The 21,127-nt window shown below is 29.3% G+C and overlaps 1 protein-coding gene across 1 annotated transcript in view; it reads right to left on the bottom strand.

The window, feature by feature from the left end:
* Window positions 1–21,127, bottom strand: part of AstA-R2 (Allatostatin A receptor 2) — a 45,514-nt gene that overhangs the window by 10,801 nt on the left and 13,586 nt on the right. The window contains exons 2-3 of the mRNA XM_065510727.1: window positions 16,457–16,732; window positions 10,149–10,307 (exon numbers count right to left, since the gene is read on the bottom strand). Coding sequence (XP_065366799.1) covers window positions 10,149–10,307; window positions 16,457–16,732 — 435 coding nt within the window. The remainder of the gene's footprint in view (window positions 1–10,148; window positions 10,308–16,456; window positions 16,733–21,127) is intronic.

Below are 21,127 nucleotides of genomic sequence, written 5' to 3'. Positions count from 1 at the left end.
ATGTGGTTTTTCAGAATTTTGGAACGAATCATTAGATTTTATATGAAGCTAGAGTATCGTTTTATGCGAACGCATCTATCGCATAAAACGAGACCTGAGTGTATATAAACCAAACCATTCTGGAGAACTTTAAATTTTGTATGGCCTTGTAAAACATGCGTGCCAAATATTATGGAATTCAGAAGAAAATAATTTTTGTAATTGAAATTTTTCGTTTCGTCCCTATTTGTATTTAAAACGTTAGTTTTGTAAATAAAAAGTTATTAGGTTTAATTTTTACATGTCTAGACAGCCTATTACTTTTTTTAATTTTATTTAGTTTAATGATTTAGGTCATAATTCAATAAATTATAATCTCACAAGACATACAAATATTTAAAATAGAGAAGAGAACAAAGCAATTATTTCGCTTAAATTATAAGGAAACCATTCGAATTTTGACAAAGTTTCTGGCAAAATGTACGCTTTACTATTCAGCATGTATAAATACAAATATTAAAATGTTTATTTGTTTTAATAAAAAATATAAATATTCATAAACATTTAATCTCATAAAAATCTACTTTTAATAGGTTTTCTTTCTACGCCTGTCTATTTGCTGCCCGCTAACCCGCTCCCCGCTTCTTACTGACGCTTAAATTCGAGTGTAACATTTCTGTTTGTTTATTATTATTTTTTATTTTTTTTTTGCTAAAGAAATAATAACAAAATTATGTTTAAATTTTGTTTATTTTTTAGTTTAAATATTTTTTATGCAATCACCAATTTACTCAATGTTTAGATTTGTTTATATTCATATTAAAAAATAATAATAGAACAAAAATGTAATGCAACAAAAAAAGTATAAACAATATTATTGAAAGTTTTGTTCATTATCGTTACCTAAATATAGAAAGGCTCTAACTCATGTTTTTTTTTGTAAACACAAATTTTCGTTTATTTCGATAATATATGATATATCATATTTAGCCAAAAAATCTCGACTTAAAAAAACCACGAGTTAGGGCCTTTCTATATTAAGGTAACGATATGTATGTCTGGTTATTTAAAAACAAATATTTTTGTAAATAGTTTTACTTTATAATCCAAAAGAATATTTCATTATATTGGAAATTTAATTTGAATTCTTAGAGAAACTAGTTTGAAATGTTTTAAATTGATTTAACCCCTTAATGATAACTATAGTTTAACACTTAAACTAAGAGTTTAATGAAAACTATAGTTTTATATTTAAGCCAAGTGTTTACAATTCGGCCTTAAAATCAATTTCAGTAAAACCAATATTAATATTTAGAATGTATTTATTTGCTTACATTTCATAATAATTTTTTAATATGTTGCTGTTTTAATAGTTTATTTTTTATTAAAAAAATAAATTCTAATAATTAAATTTGTTTACTTTTGAGTTTATTTTTTTTTTCTGTTTAAACAAACTAACAAATTTAATATTGCATTATGTTTGATGTTTGTATTAAGTTTATTTTTTAATGCAATTATGCAGTAAATAAAATTAATAAATATAAAGTAATCCCAAAATAAAATAAAAATAGTCGTTTGAGGTTAAAATAAGCTTAATATACTGGGTAAAAGTAAATATACATATGTATATATTAAGATTCATTATCAGAGTAACCAAAATTATGCGATATCCTATTTTTTGCTGTGCGTTTTACAAACATATGAATTAGTAGTCATTTATCTGTTTCAGACAATTTTATGAATTTTGGCATAGATTGGTTAGTACATATTCTTGCAGTTTTTGCAGCTTTACAGCATTTTTTGCATTTCATGACATATTTTTGCATATTTAACTCATAACTGCATATTATTGTTGCATATTTTCTTTTTTCATTATTTGGTTGTCTTAATATACTGGCCTGTCACACGTTTTGTTCGGAATGGTTTCAATTCCGTAGTTTTATTCCGATCGATTTCGTTTTTGGTTCTTCAGATTCCGTGTAATTTGTTAATTCCAATATATAATAATTTTGTATTTCTGATATTAATTTGTCAACGTTTTTTTATATTTAAACAAAAGCGAAGTTTTTGCTACAGAAATTGATTAAACATTTTAGAAAAACGAATAATTACAATGAAATATCAATTCCACTTTGAAAACTGAAAGTGGTTTCATTTCGAAAGAATTTTTCGTTTTACTTTTTCTAAAGAATTAATTCCACTTTCGATCGGAATGAAATTATGTGACAGGCCTAAAACACTGTGTATAATTTTTTGAGTCATAGAAATATAACCATATACGGACACCACTACGTGATAAAAGACAAAAAAAAACACCCATCTCTCCCAGTTTTGCCCAAAGTCATGCACTTTTTTTATGGGGCTAAAACATTTGGGGGATCGGTGTTAGTTTTGCGAAAAAGTTATAATTTTCACAGGCTCATATCTTGCAAACAGTTCAGAATTTTGATTCACTCTATGATCAAAAAAACTTGATCTTCAAGATCAAAATCGCAAAAAACTTTAAAAAATTCGAATTAAATTTAGAAATTAATTTTTTTAAGGCTGCCTAAAAGTATGCTTTAGTTTATAATAATTTATTAGTTTTTGGCCAAAAAAATGTAAGTCCTTTAGTTTTTTCTTACTATCTTATATTGTACTACCAAAACGGTGTTAAGAATCATTCCTAGGAAGTTCATATGTTCTAGAAATTTGTTTATTGAGATCTTGGGTACATTTATGTAGTTGATTGTTTCCTTGAATTTTGAACGGTTTGCTACCTATGGACCTGAACAGGGGAAAAAAGGTAAAACAAATCGATTTTTTGAAGTTTTTTGCGATTTTGATCTTGAATATGAAGTTTTATTTGATTTTATACTTTGCCTCAGAGAGTAAATCAAAATTCCAAACTGTTTGCAAGATGTGAGCCTAAAAAAATTATCACTTTTTTTGCAAAAACGACAACGGGGCCCCAAATCTTTGGGGGCACATAAAAAAAGTGCATGACTTTGGGGCAAAACTGAGAGACACGGTTCTTGTTTTATATGGTTATTTTTTTTGTGTTGCACTATGTAATTGGTCTAAGCTAGTTAAAAGAACAGTTAACCACTAATATAAAATAAAACAACTATTCTCGCGTTCAAAGCACAGTGGTATAGAAAAAAAGAGGAAAATAAATCTGTAACTTTTAAACGGTTAGTCCGGTTTGAATGAAATTTCACATGCGCAAAGAGATACCCAAAGTAGGACAATTCGGGTATGTTACATTTTTAAAACGATCTAAACACAATCGAAAAATCGTAGGACAATTCGGGCATGTTACATTTTAAAACGATCCAAACCCATGGTAGGCGTTTATATTGTTCAGGTTACGATGATTTTCGTCAAACAACCCGAATGTGAACAAAAGAGCGTAATAGAGCGTAAAAATACACATAATTCATTCAGTTTCTTGATGTTGTTGTGGATATTTTATTTTTTACCCAAAAGAGCACACAAATTAAATGCCTCTTTTTGCCTACCAATGATCCAATTAAATCCTCACCATAAACCCTAGCTATCTCTTATAGCTTAGGAGATATTCGCATTTGAAAATTTAAATTTCAACATTTTTACCCACCCTACTCCAGTCTTTTTACTCCTGTCCAAATATTTCCCAACTTTCCCCATTTTTATTTTATTAGACTAACAACATATTTATGTGTGCGAAATGGCTGTGCCCTTCACCAAATTATACTTCAAAATTTTAAATATTTTTAGGTAAACAAAATTTTTTTTTCCAGTTTTTTTTTAAATTTTTGGGAAAAAAATTTTTTTCGATGTTATTTTAAATTTTTTTATAAATTTAAAAATTTTTTTTGTGAAAAAAAAATTCGGTTTTTTTCCGATTTTGACCCATTGTAGGTCCAACTTACTATGGTCTTATATACGTCGTTGCAAATGTCTTTGAAATATCTATCATTAGATATCCATATTGTCTATATTAATGTCTTAGTAATCCAGATATAGGTCAAAAATCGAGGTTGTCTTGGTTTTTTCCTCATATCAGCCATTTGTGGACCGATTTTGCTGATTTTAAATAGCAAACTTCTCGAAAGCATATCTGACAGAATTATTGAAGATTTGGATCCCGAAGATATCTGGGGTCTTCAGAAAATTGATTTCAACAGACAGACGACTCCACTATCTATAAGGATCCAGAATATATATACTTTATAGGGTCGGAAATGAAAAATGTAGAAATTACAAACGGAATGACATACTTATATATACCCTTCTCACGAAGATGAAGGGTATAATAATGACACAGTCCAAAGTAAAATTTCTTAAAAAAATATTCATAAATAAAAATTTAAGTTTGAAATTAGATAGTATATGTATGTATTAGAGATGAGCGATCCCGTGATTTTTGAAGAACGTCGTTCTCAGTGAACGTGATTTATAAATCACTGTTCTTTTAAACAGTGACTGCGATCACATTTGGTTTATGTTAAGCAAAATAATAATTATGTTAAGAAGAATCATTATGTATTATTTTCATTCTTAAATCTGTTCTTATGTTAACCAAAAACATAGGAAAATAACAAAATTAAGCTAACTAACTGATATATTACTTAACATTTTATTTGATACACTGTATTGGAGATATATAAAATTATGCGCCTAAAAATATGCTGTAACTGTTGTTTCCAGTGAATGTTGAAAAATATAAAGAACGACATTTAACAGTTTGTTGAAATACGTAAAAGAACGACATTAAAAGTATGTACATGTTACTTTCTCCATTTGTTAGCAGTGATTTTTTTTAAAAACGTTACCAGTGAATGTTGAATAATATAAAAGAACGACATTTAACAGTATGTTGAAAAATGTAAAAGAACGATATTAAAAGTACCTGTTACTACAGTTGTTCCAGTGATTTTTCTAAAACGTTACCAGTGAATGTTGAAAAATATAAAAGAACGACTTAAATGTACCTGTTACTTGCAATATTCAGTAACTGTTGTTACCAGTGATTTTTCAATCACAGTGATTAAATCACAGGTATGGAAATATCGCTCATCTCTAGTATGTATATCCTTTCTTTTGATTCAAAATTCTGTGTAATTTGTATGTCAAAAATATTGAATAATTTTTAAGTTATTTTAAATTAATTTTTAAAAGACTGAACGATTTTTTAATTAGTTTTAATAAAAAAATAAAATTATTCAAGTTTAATTTCTATATATGTAAATAACTTAATGCTTGAGGATGTTATCCAAAAATTGCACATACAATTATACATGCTTTTATTTAGAAACTATTGTACAAAGTCATTATTTATTATAATATTTGATGTGAGATAAAATAAACAATGGCTACAAATAGTGGTTATTTTATCAAATATTTCAACAATTTAAACGTACCTTAAAACTGTATAGTATTTTATTTCATTCCATAATTTATTTTCAACCAAATATTTTGATGTATTACGAAATTAGCATAATAACTATTTTAAGTGGTCAGTAATACAAAAAAGAAAAAACAAAACAAAAACCAAAATGGAGATTAATAATTTAGTTGAAATATGTTGTTTGTTTGTTGGGAAAGTTTGTACAAAAACCGTTATATCTTTTGTTTGAAATGTAGAGAAAACTTCTATAAATATATACATAACTACACAGAGAAAACAGATTCGTGTTCACAACCGAATTTGGTGCCAATCGAATGATTCTGCCTTAGTGACCGAATTTTACAGTTGTGGCTACAAAATTTTGGAAGTGGCAACAAAAGTTTGGTTGCTTCAATCGAAATTCTTCTCTGTCCACTGATTTTCTGTTACTAAAACCGAAAAATTCTATGTGTACAACCGAATCATTCGATTGGCAACAAATTCGGTTGCTATTACGAATCTGTTTTCTGTGTGTATATGAATATATGAGATTGTACAGTATGTAATAGTAACTAGGTATTACATACATAAATATTTACATGTGTGGTAGATGAAGTTTACAAAATATTTAAAAATTATACTATGTACACAGAAAACAAAGATTCGTAGTGGCAAACGAATTTGTTGCCAATCAAATGATTCGATTGTACACATAGTTTATATCAACAGAAAATCAGTTGATAAAGAAGAATTTCAGTTAAAAGCAACCAAACTTTTGTTACTCGTTTTAAAAATTCTGTAGCCACAACTGTAAAATTCGGTTACTAAGATATAATCATTCGTTTGGCAACAAATTCGGTTGCTACTACGAATCTGTTTTCTCTGTGTATATACATATTGATGTAATATATGAAATACATATACCACATACAGATTTATATGATTATAGAATAGTTTTGCTACTTTTTACATACGCCTATGTAAAATTTATTTGATTTAATAGATTTATATGTATGTATATGTAAATGAAGAGTGTTTAACCAAATTTTCCAAATATTAAATAATTAATTTTTTGTGATTACCAAAAATTTTAATTAAAATATTTAGCTTGAATATTGTTTGCACATATTTTTAAAGTAATTTACGTAGAAATTAATATTGTAAAATTATTGCAAAGTTATTGTGGATGACCTACATTAAATAGGTAATGAAAGAAATCAATAAATACCACAAGATGAGCTTGAAAAGTAAACAACAATACAGTAAATAGTTTTATTTGCTTTTATAAAAGACCAGTTAGAGTAGATTAGATTATAAGGTCTAACATTTTTCTTCGGCATCCAAAAATTATATGCGGAAAATTTGAGTAAAATCGTTTAGTGGTTGCACAATTTAGATGAAGTTTAGGGTCAATGATGGGTTACAAATATTTAAAAAATTAAATAAACAAACTTCAACTGAAACTAGTTTCTATAAAAATGTTTGCGTAAAAATGCGGGCGTATGCTACAACAAACGTAAAAATAACAAAAACAACAGGCAAACTTTGACAGCTTAAACCATATAAACAAAAACAAATTGCAAGTGTTTTTTGTAAATGTTGTACTTGTTGTGGTTCCAAATCAAAATCTAGGTGGACAAAATTATTTGGCGATCTTTTTATATAGAATTGGTATCTCCGATTCCAAAAAAATCTTTAAAAGATCAATATAATCTTTTTTTGAAGTTACAGTAGGGTCTAGATATACATATATTTACTATATTTCAAGTTACAGTAGGGTCTAGATATATAAAAATCAATAATAAATAAAGAAATATTTCTAAAAATTCCATTCCGTAAAAATTAAAAAAAAAGTATTTCGTCGGGTGCTGGCGGCTACAATTTTTTACAAAGACATTCCCCAGAAGTTTATTTAAATGATGTATATAGTCATTGGACGGGCTTCGACGGTCTTTTTTTTTTGGCAAGCAAGAAAAAAAAATCAGTATATTTGAGAACCAAGTTTAAAGGACTATAGAAGGAAAATGGAGAGGCCCATAAATATAAGATATACACTTAATAAAAGCCTATATCAATGTTTATCTGTTTTGAAGTATGAATTTCTATATGGTAAAACCATTGAAAACCATTAATTTAGTAAAGCAGTAAAATATTAAAAAAAATTAACGAAAATATGATTCAAAATTTGTTGAAATTCTGGCGCTTCTGTCGAGAAAACGAAATGTCCAATTGAAAAACCCATTTGTATTGGAGGAGAGCAGATTGTCAGCTTCCGAAAAAACTTCGTTTTTACAAATTCTGAAGATACCGATTTTCATAATTTTGTCCACCTAGATTTTGATTTGGAACCACAGTGCACCTGGTATATAAATTCGCCTTGACTATACTTTTGGATTCCATTTTAACACTTTTAATCAAAAAATACAAAAGCTATTTCATTAACACAAAATAACTTCAAAAATAATATCAAGAAAAGCTAAGATCTAGAAAGTGGTGCATTTCTAACACTCTGATAAAATTTAGGGTGAAACATGTAGCATATATTCAGGGATAGATATTTCAAAGACCTTTGCAACGACGTATATAAGACCATAGTAAGTTGGACATACAATGGGTCAAAATCGGAAAAATATATTTTTTAACACGAATTATTTTTTTTCATCAAAAATTTTTTTTTGTCGTAAATTCTTTTTCCAAAAAAATTAATTAAAGAAATTTAAAAAAAAAATTTTGAAAAAACTTTTTTTAAAAAAAATTAAAAACAATTTTGAAAAAAAAAATTTTAAAACATTAAAAAAAAATTTTGATTATGTTTAAAAAAAAATATTTAAAAAAAATATATTTTTAAGTATAATTTGGTGAGGGGTATATAAGATTCGGCACAGCCGAATATAGCTCTCTTACTTATTTTTTTCAGCTTCGATAATGTTGAATTTTGTAGCGACGAATATGCGGGAAATTTTTCTTTACTATTTTAATTTGAAAAAAAGTGCCGCTGAAGCACGCCGATTGCTCACCAAAACTTATGGTGAATTTGTTCTATCGGTTTGAACGTGCGAGATATGGTTTGTGCTGTTCAGAAGTGTCGATTTTGACACGGAAGACAAAGATCGCCCAGGCCAGCCAAAAAAGTTTGAAGACCAAGAATTGGTCCATGAAGATTGGTGCAAAACTCAACAAGAGCTAGCAGGATTCATTCAAAAGAGGGACGAATTGAAGGCAAAATACCTTAAAAGACGATTTTGCATGTTCGAAATTAAGCTTGAACGCTATAAAAGGAATCATTACTTGCAATGAAAAATGGTTTATTGGCCCTAAATAAATAACTACTTAATAAAATGTATGGCAAATTTTGCTACATTTTCAACATTTTCGCAAAAGTGCAAAATTTGGGCCAACCTAATGTATAGTTAATTGATATGTTTATTTCTAAAAATTGATGTAAGTTTTGGACAATACGACGAATTTATTTCTTTTCATATAAATACCAACGTTATTTTTACACATTTTAGGATTTTCGTAAAATTTCCTCTATAATATGAAACGCAATAATTATTTTTTTTTTAATTTTTCTGCAGAAACCCCCTAGTTTTATACAGTTTTTAATCACTAACGGTGTTAACTGAAATTGTATAAACACCATCAAGGTGTTGTACATCTTGTATGTTTTTCACACTTTCCAATCGTCATTAAATTATTTTTTAAATAATTTTTCCATCTAAACAAACAAAATGTTGATGTTATAATAAAACGAGCCATTTTTTTGTTCGTAAAATTTTCGCAAATGTTTTAAAGAGAAAAACAAAATAAAAGAGAGCAAAAAAAGCCATATCATTAAGTATTATTTTTGCATGAAATGACCATTAAATGAAAGAACATTTTGAAATAAATTGTTACAAATTTCCAAGAAGTTTAACAAAACAATAATTTAAAAATAAGTACGTGAAATAAGTGCAAATGATAAATAAGTGTAAATAAAAATCTATATTTATAAAAAAAAGAATGCACAGACATATGTTAAAAAGCAACAGAAATATACAATATGTGAGGACAGAGCTCAGAGACATTATTGAGAGCCAAATTTATACCCGTCATATTCAGGATTTTGTAATAACGAAAAATATTTATAACTTATCAAGAAATGTGCAACATTTGAGTTATGGTATTCATGAATGAAAGCGTTTAATTAAACGATTGATATTAGTGGCAGATCAACGATAATCTGCTCAGTGTGAGATACGCCAAACAAAATATTGCTTTCACTAGTTTGACTGGTCTCAGTCCCTCTGTGTTTGTAAATATTTACAAAAGATGAACAGAAATGTTACAATTAAAATTAATAAATATTTACCTGGCCATATTTAGACAAGCAAACCTACAACGGCACAATAGCCAAGAAATAAATTAACACCAGCCAGATAACAACAAAAAAACCTGCTAAAAATCGTTCAACAGCCAATTGGTTTCCACAATAAACGCACAATGCAAATATTTGAGGCATCAACATATGTATATTAAGCAATTTTCGTTTCGCTAAAACATTTTCTTCTATAAAATAAACAATTTAATGCATTTGTCTAAATGGTGAAAATTAAAACAACAAAATCACAGTGCAACTACGAAAACTTATAAATACCCACCTCTCATAAACATAGGAACGATCAAGAGAAAGCTTATGCAAGTTTAATGAACTTTAAAAATAGTGTTTGTTTGAAAAAATAATAAATAAAAACCACAAAACCCCTCCAAAAAAAAAAACAAATGGTAGTAGTAGTTGTGGATTATGGTGGTGCAGCAGTGTAGATTAAATTCCACTTACCTTATGAAATGCTTTGCGAAAATTATCCGATAAAAATGCATAGAGTACCGGATTTATGCAGGAACTCATGTATGCCAGAGTTTGTGCGACAATTTGTAAAATCACGGTTAACTTGGTATCGGCATGGTAGAAATCGAGTGCTTTTAGCAGCAGAATTACCTGAAAATGTAAGATTCCATTAGTTAAATATTAAATACAATCTCTGCATACTCTCGAATAGAATAGCACGTAGTCACACGTACAGTGCACAATGGCTGGGTGGGAAATAATGAAATGAAATAAAAAAAATAAAAAATTTTGAAAATCTTAAATCCTCAAAAATTTTCTAAATAAACTTATGTGCTGTTTTTCTATAGCGAATGAGCGTTTTGAGTGGACGTTTTACATGTATTTTGTTTTTGTTACAATAACAAAACACATGTTAAATTTCCACTCAAAGTACTCGTTCGCTATAGAAAAACAGCACATTAATCTATGATCACTCATATTTCCAACAAAAACATACTCATAATGAAATACTCAATAGATCGTCAATAACTTTAAAAATAAATAATTTTTCACCAAATATCGACATTTTATAAGAAAAACTCAAAAGAACCCGCCAACAATATTATACTTATGTATTTGGGGTTCATATTTCTGATCAAAAATCTATTTTAAAAAAATCACAAATATTTAATAACTATGTTAAAAAAAACTTCTAAACTCATAATCAGGGCAACCAAAAATATGCAATATCATATTTTTTGCTGTGCGTCGTATAAACATATGAGTTAGTTATTTATCCGTTTCAGACAATTTTAAGAATTTTGGCGTCGATTTGTTAGCGCATATTTTTGCATATTTTGCTCTTTACTGCATATTTTAGCATATTTTGCGTTTTATATCATATTTTTGCATATTCAACGCATAACTACATTTTTTTGTTGCATATATTCTTTGTTTTCATTATTTTGTTGTCTAAATATAATTTTATTGTGTGCATTGTAATTTTTACTTCTATATTTTAATATTTTGTTAAGGTCCAATGATAATTGGCATAATCTACTTAAAGAAAAAATTATAGTATCTATAATCGACTTATCTTCATAGAATTTTCGTTAACTTAAGGCAGCTTAGTTTCCATATATTTCAATTAAACAAATTTGTAGTAAAAAATACGTAAAAAATTAAAAGAAAATTTCAAAATTGTATGTTATTAGGCCAACATCTTAAAATTTTGGATACATTAAAAAAACATAAGGTAGCTTGAGGCAGTTATGATTGGACATTAACAGTTTACCACTAATATAAAACTAAACAACTATTCAACAATTGTTCAGAATATTAAGATTCATCGAACTTAGCGTTCAAAAATTGTAACGAAGATATTAAGGAATCATTAAAAACAGTATACATGGATATCAATAGTCGAAACAATGGATGAGCAAGGATCAAACATAGAAATTGTCACGGCATTCTGAGTCCCAATGATAAAACTGCAACAAAATGTTTTTTTTTTTAATTACCGCAGTCTTAAATAGAACAAATCATTCCACTATTGTAAGGCTTTTTGATAATTCTATTTAAATTTTGGAAGCCGAATTTATTTAGATGTTAATCTACATACACGATGAATGTTCCATTCAAATTTTTTAATAACAAATTACACATGCTCTCCATAGAGTTTTTGAAACATAATTCAAGTGTTAAAAAAGTGTTTTTTACAGTTTTATGTAGAATAAATTAGGCATTTTAAAATATGAGAAAAATCAATTAATTAAGATTGTCTATGAAATTTCAAAACTTAAGTAAACTCATAGTAATCTATTGCTAAATATAATAAAATTAATTGATCCTAACTATTTTCATGTAGTGCCCAAATTGAAATTTAATGCTATAATAACCAATTTTAATTTATGAGCTTAATATTTATTTTACTTCTCATATATTTTATTAATAAAACTTTGAAATCAAACAATAACCAACTATTATGCATATTTTTATATTTTAAGAGCATATTTTTCGTTTTTAAGTGCATATTTTATGCGCATAAAACACTTTTTTTAGAGCATATTTTTGGTTGCCCTGCTCATAATTCTAATCAAAAATAGATTGAACTCAAGTAAGAAAGTGTGGTCGGTCAAGCTCGACCATTTAATTCCCTACCCTGAGAAATGAGCAAAAACATTTTTCTTTTAAAATTTCAATAATTTATTTTCTTGAGTGATTTACGGAAGTGGACTTTATATGGGAGATTAGGCCGTGTTAATTATTTCTATATGAAAGAGATTTTCGTTCTTTAAAATTATTTTAGGAAGTGGGCCTTATATTGGTTATGACAAATTACGGACCGATCGCCATGAAATTAGGTCGAGATGTAAAAAATGATGACCGATTACACTGTGCCCGAAATTAACACTTTTTCTGTCAAGAAGGCTACCCAGTGGCTTAAACTAATTCTGGTACGCTGATTTCAGTGGTGCTAACCGTTAGCTCGTATTTTCGAGATATACCAATATTTCGAAAATGGAGGAGGTTGCACAACATACAGTGGTTGACAAAACAATGGAAACTTTTCCAAATATTTCATTAGTGGCCTAAAATCTGAAATATTTTTTTTAAAAAATTTTAAAATTTTTGTAGTATTTTGTTTGTACTTTTATTAACTTAATTTAACAAAAAACAAAGGACATAATTAATTAAATTCTAAAAATGAGAAAACAAAATTAAAAGATTTCTTTATTACGACATTGACAAAACAACAAATATGGTCTAAACTTTGCAATAACTCAATATTTTGTTGGGTATCCCTTATTTTTTATAACTGCTACACATCGACGATGCATTCAACTAATTAAAGAGTCAATGGTCTCCTTTGTAATATTTTTCCATTCCCTTATAACCGCCTCCGATAAATCTTCCTTCCTGGTGTAATTTTGGGTCCTTATTTTACGATCTACAATTTCCCATAGATTTTCTATGGGATTGAGATCTGGCGATTGGGCAGGCCACTTCAAAACATGTACCTCGTACCTTTTTAGAAATGAGTGTTTTTTTCACAGGACGATAGCAACCAAGACCAGCCTCATTTGCCCTCCGACTAACTGTTCGGGTACTTATTTCTAATTTTAGGCTATTAAGAACCTCTCGAAAAGTTATTTTTGGGAAATTTCTTGAACTCTCTCGCTATTAAATTATCTTGTCTAGGAGTAGTCTTACGAGGTCTTCCACCTAAATGTTGAGTTTTTACAGAACCGGTCTCACGAAATTTCGTTATAATTTTTGAAACTGCTGATTTATTTATTGAATATTTGTCACAGATACTTTTTTGTTTTAAACCTTCACAAATCTTAACTTTAGCCATTTTCATTAACTTTGAAAAAAAGCAATTAAGCAAAAAACTTAGAAAAAGAAATTGTGAAAAATTACCAGAATTTAAAAATAAAATAAAATAACTGTAAACAGGATGCTTTTTACATCGTTCTTTTAAATATTATTTTCGTTTTACATTTCTTTCTTGCAGAAGTTTAAAAGTTTCCATTGTTTTGTCAGTAGCGAAATAGTGAATATTTGTAATTTTGTTCCCTTTTTTCAGAATATAATTAATTATGTTGTTTCTTATTCAGTTAATTTATATAAATAAAACTATACAAGTAAAATACTAAAAAAAAAAATTATTTTAAAAAAATATTTTAAATTTTGGGCTACAAAAGTTTACATTGTTTTGTCAACCAATGTATATTCGCGTAACTCAAAAATGGTTTAGTTTCTTGAATAAACTAAACAAAAGAAAATCCGTAATAAAATTACCTTAACATGTTTTTTAATCTTCGCAGTCGTTTTAGAAATATAAATTTTTTTGGCAAAAAAAATATTTTTTAGATAAATTTAGAAATTTGTATACAGGCTCTTAATTTTTTTAAACATATAGAAAACGAAGTTCCAAATAAAACCGCCCTAAATGATTAAAATCTGTCCACAACTTTCAATTTTATACACAAAAGAAAACATACATAACTCGTAGTGTTCTTCAATGTTTAGTACTGCAATAGTCGGCAATGCAGTGCGTTTTTACAAAACGGCAACATTCTGTAAATTTTCTGTTTGTTGTTGTTTTTGAATCCATAAATTTGACTAATGGAAAAGATAAGATATATAATTTATATGTAAACGAATAGGAAATTGTGTCTTCTTTTCAAAAATGTATACAATTTTTAATAAGAATTAAAAAATTTAAAGAAGACCTCTTGCAAAAATATGGGAAAAAATATTAAAATGTTATTTGGGGATATTTGATTTATCTTTTGTTTATAAAATCAAAATTTGTGGAAAAATTATTTAGAGCTTGTTTTGTTTGGAACTTTGTTTTATATACGCTTAGAAAAAATTAACAGCATAGCTTCATTTTCCAATTTTTCATGCCGTTTTAAAAACAAAAAATTTTAAATTTAGCTAAAAAATTATTTTTTGTTTGTCAAAAAAATTTATATTTCAAAAATGACTTAATCGACTCAGAAACTTATTCTGAGTAAGCACAAAACAAAATACAAAAAAAACAAATAACACAAAATCTTAACGCGTTTAATCTTGAGCTGCGATAGCTCACCAAAAGTAATATTTTTATAAGAAAAATTACTTTGTAAATAAGCCTTCAAATAAACTAAATCTGTGATCACTTGGATATGTGATCAATTGTAATTCTCACTAAAAATATAGCCTTTAATTTTGTAAATATTTAAACGTTTAAATGAGAAAAAGGACCTGAATCAGTCTCAAAAAACAAATAGATTTTTTATATGAAAAACCCAAAATATTTTCAATCAACAATAACTTTCTAAATAAGCGTTTAATTAAAAAAGCAGCTGCATCTGTAATCTCTCATCGATTTTTAATACAAAAACTCTAAATTTCTTCAATCGTCAATAAGTCTTAATCGAGAAAATTAACCCTTATTTTTCATTACAAACTAAAAGAAACACAAGCAACTCTAAATGTCAACACTATAAATAAGCTTTTAATAGAGAAAAATATCAGAAAAGGAAATCATTGATCGTCATATTTCTGACAAAAATTTATATAAAAAACACAAAGATACTTAGATGACCGATACAGTTTTAAATAAATGTTTAATCGAGAAGATTGAACTTGATCTGCGACCACTGATCATTAATATTTCTCGCCACAAATCTATATGTTTCATAAACAAAAACTCAAAAAATTATAAATCTTCATTAACTATGAAAATAAGCGTTCATCAAGAAAAACTATTAAAGGATAAAACAAATATAAATTTGGTGCTTTTTGAAAATTCGAAACTGTTTGGGTTTAAAACGGGATAATACATTTAGCCCCGGCTTCGCCCGGTAGCTATTTACTAATGTTAGTTCTTCAAGTTTCAGCAACCCACACACACCTGCCTATTCTTATTTATTTGCAAATAAAATATCTAAATTTTGTACTGCATACTTTAGGGAGCTTTTTTATTACAGTTGACTGGACTCAAACAAATTCCAAGTTTTACCCCGAATTTTTTAATTTTTTTTCTTTACAAAAATTTACCATCGAATAAAAAAAAATCACTCAAATCGCTCCAGCCGTTCTCACGCGATGCCATTATATACATGGACCATTTAATTTTTATATATGTATATAGATTATTTAGCCAATTTTGATAAATTTTGTTCCTAACAATTTGGGATTTGAGATATGCATAAAATATTATGAGTTTCTTTTTGGTATCAAGTTATAATAAACTAAAGATGTTAGAGATTGTTTTTATTTTATACTTAAACAACTATATTTGGATAAAAACTATTTTTATTGGGATGCAAAAACAAATTTAAAATCAAACATACTTGCAAATAATTATAAACTTCACCCAATGTGCATTGATTGCAAAACAAGGCATTAGTAACTAGAATGTTGAATCAACTTTTAGCCATCAACATCAACATCAACAAACAATAACTGCAACAAAACACAATACGAGCATGTACATTGTAATGCAACATACATACATACCTCACCGAGCAATGGATGAAAATTCAAACAACAAATTCGAATGCAAAAACTTAAAACCAACTAAAAAAAAACTAACAATATCATCACTTTCTCATATTGTCTTTCAGTCAGTTTGTCTGTTTTTCCAATCGTCCGTCCATGTTTCTACGTTATACCTCTAACAGTGTTGTTGCCAAATATTTACACACTCATCTCCAACATACACTCGACTTAGAAATTTTAAGTGAAATAACAAAAAAAAAAAACACCACAACATACAAAACATCGTCATCCTACTCATCATCACAATGTTGCAGAAAACTCACCTGTACTGGCAACCATAATGATGCAAATGCAATCACAACGACTACAACCAGACGTGTCACACGTTTACGTCCTCTCTGTGATTCGACAGACATGCGAACACCGCTGCCTTGTCGCCACAAACGAGTTATCATACGCACATACAAACCACTAATGACCATTAGAGGGAGTAAATACGAGCTGGCAAAAAATATTGTCTGATACGCTGAGAGTGATAGAAAATCAGTTTCCATAAATTGACACATTTCGAATTCGGGGACACCAGGATCATTGGTGCGCTGCAATTAAAATAGAAAAAAAAAACACCATGAGAAAAAAAGTATTATTTAGTGCTGCAAATATAAACTAATGAAAGGGAAGGAATTAGGAAGGAATGCTCTAATTTAAATTTGCATCAATTAGTAAATGAAATCATTGTTTGTGAAAATAATATTACAATGTACAGTGGAACTCATTGGAAAATTCATGTAGCATGTACATTAAGTCCTTGTATTTTAAGAAAATTTACAGTTTTTTTGCGAAGAAAAGATTTTTGACCCCCTACGAATAAAAAGTTTCATTGTGCATCACACCTGAATCAAAATATTTGGAAAACATATCTGCTTGGAATGACATAGCAATGAAGTTTTGGCTGTTTCTGGCTGTTTTACAATGCCTAGTACACTTAGCACTTGGAGCACTGATAGTGGAATTGATGTGAATCCTGGGAAAACGGAGCTTGTGCTCTTTTCAAGAGGATACAAAAGTCTCTCCTTCCCATTACCTTGCCTTAACGGGATGGAACTTAAGCTCTCGGAGAGTGCGAAGTACCTGGGTGTCATTCAAGACTCCGAGCTATCCTGGAGCCTGAATATCCAAGCGAGAGCGTCTAAGGCAGCTAATGCTTTTATGCCTATAGAAGGGCCATTGGGAAAACCTGCGGAATAAGTGCTAGGAATGCGAAATGGCTACTAGACATGGTGGTGAAGCCAATGCTTATGTATGGAGTACTAGAATGGTGATGGGCTCTCTGTTAATCCACCTACTGCGGGATGATTGAGAGAAACCTGGGAATCTCTGCACATTTCGTGCTTTATTCGTTATGTTGCTTTGGCTACCGGCTGATCTCAAGCATGGCCCTAAATTCGGCGGTTAGACTAAGTACTGTGGGAACGGGCTAAGTACCTTCTTCTACCGACTGATCTCATGGCCAAACAATTGGTCCTAAATTCGGCTGCTAGACTAAGTACTGTGGGAGCGGGCGGGTCACCTTCTTCTAGGGACACGTTTGTCATCTATAAATATGGCTGGGGGCTTATATATTCCTCGTTTTCAGAAGGGGCGTGTTTCAGGCTGCACGATCATTGTAGTGTAATTCAAGCTGACAGTAAGCCTGCTTTCAAGTCCCTCTCTGGTGTCTATTCGAAATCCAGATTGATACATGAATGCCGGATATCTCTTAACGAGATGGAGAGACATTCTTACTTGGAGCTATTCTGGGTCTCGGATCACTTTGATGTACTTGGCAATGCTATTGCGGATGAAATTACCAAAAAAGGCTCACGTATGCAAGTCGACGAGATCGATCTTTTGATCGGTTTACCGCCCTCCTGCTGTACAGGGTATATTGATTGAGTGTACTCGGCTCAGAAGGTCTAGTTTGACAAATTGCTAGATATTGAGGCTTACTTGGCCCGTGTATGAGCATCTAAGGTCAATGTATCTTACGGGGCTATCACGGGTTCGGCTATGTATTTTGATAGCTTACAGGGCATGGTAGAAGACTGATCACTCCTTATAATGACTTCTATGGAATCTTTCATGATGAAGACGAGGTGGAAATGGTTGAAACTCTCCTCTGTCCTTGCCCTGCTCTATCGGAGACACGAACTAGACTAGAATGGGTAGTACTTTCATGCACGGCCTAGCAGATCTATGGATGTTAAGAAGTTGGATTCGTTTGTGACGATGTATGGATGTTAAGAAGTTGGATTCGTTTATTCGTACGTCAGGTTGGTTCGGCATCGAACCACTTTCCGACAAGTAAAGGACCTCTTGAGGACCTGAACATGATCCTTTAGGGTATCACATCAAACCCCTTTCCGACATGTGAAGGACCTCTTGAGGACCTGGGACCAATTCATGAACCCAACTGAGCTGGTAATACTGGCTGCCTTTATAACCTAACCTAACCTTATAACGAAAATCGAAAAAGTAAAAAATAAGGGCCACCTTAATGTACATAAAAGTTGTAGTAAAATAAACCACAATTTTTTTAATTACTCCTAAGTACACCCTATTTCTATTTGCAAAACAAAGCATTAAAATCTTTAGTAAATAATGCTCATAATTGTAAAAATTATCAATATAAAACATTCAATAGCACGAGAAACACGTTGGCAAGTGTAAATTGTAATTATAAGCGAAGAAAAAAATGTAAATATTGATAAATTTATGAAAAATATTTACACATATTTTGTTTTTGTTTTTGTTGTTCTGTATTATTCCCTCACATTTTATATTGTTTTTATTCATACACGTATAATTAATGTTTATTGTACGTAAAGTAATGTTTATTCAAAAAATCGTAAAAATAATATTTCCAACAATTTTTACGACTTTATTATGTGTGTCTGTCTGTCTGTCTGTTTGTTAGTCTATCTGTGAGCAAAACAAAAACAATTGAACATTGAATCTGCTTTTTTTGTTGGACTGCCAATATATTTTATATAAATACTTGAACACACTGCCCGTCCCCTCCATCCAGCAGCACAAATTACTGAGGATGAGTTTAAAACATACGAGCAGCATCATAAAAATAAAACAGCATGATATTTTTGGAAAACGAAAATAAAAAATTTATATAAAATTCTATTTACACATACACCAAAACAAAAAAAAAATGAACAGCATTGTTAATAATTTGAAAATTTGTGTGAAATTTATTTTATTTTTCTATGAAAAAAGAAAAAAAGAATTGCTGCAGCAGCTTCTTTAGAGGCAGCAGACCCAATGAAAAGATACAAAATGTCTAGTTGTGTTGGAGTGTTAAAAAAGCATAAAAAACGTAAAATGCCAACATTAAACTGATCCAACAATTTATACAATCAACTATTTGAGTGAGTAGATGAATGTCAGGCAGTGTTTAATTGAGATGTGTTATTTGTAGAAGAAAATAAAGTCCCAAACTAAATTTTAACTAGAAAAATCTATTCAGAATCCTTCTCTCTGACAATCTGTCCATTTGTCTGCCCATGTAAACCTTTTATTCAAAGTACAGTTCACAATTTTGAAAACAGTTTGGTGATCTTTGGTAAATGTGATTATTTTTTGCGGTCTAGGATCATTCATCTATCACTTTTTTTTTGGTTTTTTTGACATTAGCATTAAAGGCAACTAATTACCACAAACGCTTATAAGTTATTATTTTGATTTCATTTAAATTACGACTTAAATATTGTCCTCTCAATAAAACATCCCCTCAAAAAAACATATTTTGTATAATACGAATCTACATAACTGATTATATATGTGGTCAAAATTTGGTGAAATTCTACTTCCACAAAGTGAGTCAAAAGATTAATTGAAATATTACTTTTGTTCCAGATTTCTACTAACACAAAAATTTTAAATTCAATTATTTCGAAATGGCAAAAAAATTATACACTATTGTTTTATTAAGGGGAAGATATAAGGACTATAATAACACAGTGCAACACGAACAAAAATAACCATATACGGACACCACTACGTGATAAAGATAAAAAAAGACCCGTGTTTCCCAGTTTTGCCCAAAGTCATGCACTTTTTTATGGGCCCCCAAATATTTGGGATCTCAGTGTCATTTTTGCAAAAAAAAAAAGTGATAATTTTCTCAGGCTCATATCTTGCAAACAGTTCAGAATTTTGATTTACTCTCTGAGGCAAAGTTGTAGTCCTTGTCATAAAGAAAATTGTGAACATATAAAATCAAAAAAACTTCATCTTCAAGATCAAAATCGCAAAAAACTTTAAAAAATTTTATTTTTTTACCTTTTTTCCCCTATTCAGGTCTATAGGTAGCAGAAACACTTTCTAGAATATATGAACTTCCTAGGAATGATTCTTAACACCGTTTAGGTAGGTCAATATAAGTTAGTGTGTTTTGGGTCATAAGTAGGGGGCGGAATTTCATGCATTTATAAATAAATTTATGCGCCTAAAGGTAGGCAAGGGATCTATCTGTTAAATGAAATAGTTATTACAACGAAAAACAACAAAAACATACTAGATCAATACTGGTTCAGTATGTTTGGTTTCATGCTTTAATAATTATTTTTTAATAAAGCATATTCTTAGGCGCATAATTTTATTTATAAATGCATGAAAATCCGCCCTCTAATCATAAGCTATTAAATTACTATAAACTAAAGCATACTTTTAGGCAGCTTAAAAAAAAACTATTTAAATTACACAAATCGAAGTCATCGAACATGACTTCCTCGAAACATTGTTCATAGCGCAGTTGTTATTAAATAAAAACATCTCTTTTTTAAACTGCCTTTCCATTTTTTTTATATTCTATATGTGTCTGTGGCCAAAACAACGTATGGCTAACAGGCCGGCAAACATTGGAGATTTTAAATTAATAACAAAATTCCTCAATTTATGGCCATTTCAATCATCGACACCTCGTCAGCAAGATTGTGTAGAAC

This window comes from Calliphora vicina, chromosome 1, assembly GCF_958450345.1.
Source record: "Calliphora vicina chromosome 1, idCalVici1.1, whole genome shotgun sequence".
NCBI classification, from domain to species: Eukaryota; Metazoa; Arthropoda; class Insecta; order Diptera; family Calliphoridae; genus Calliphora; species Calliphora vicina.
This window is presented reverse-complemented; position numbering and strand designations above follow the sequence as displayed.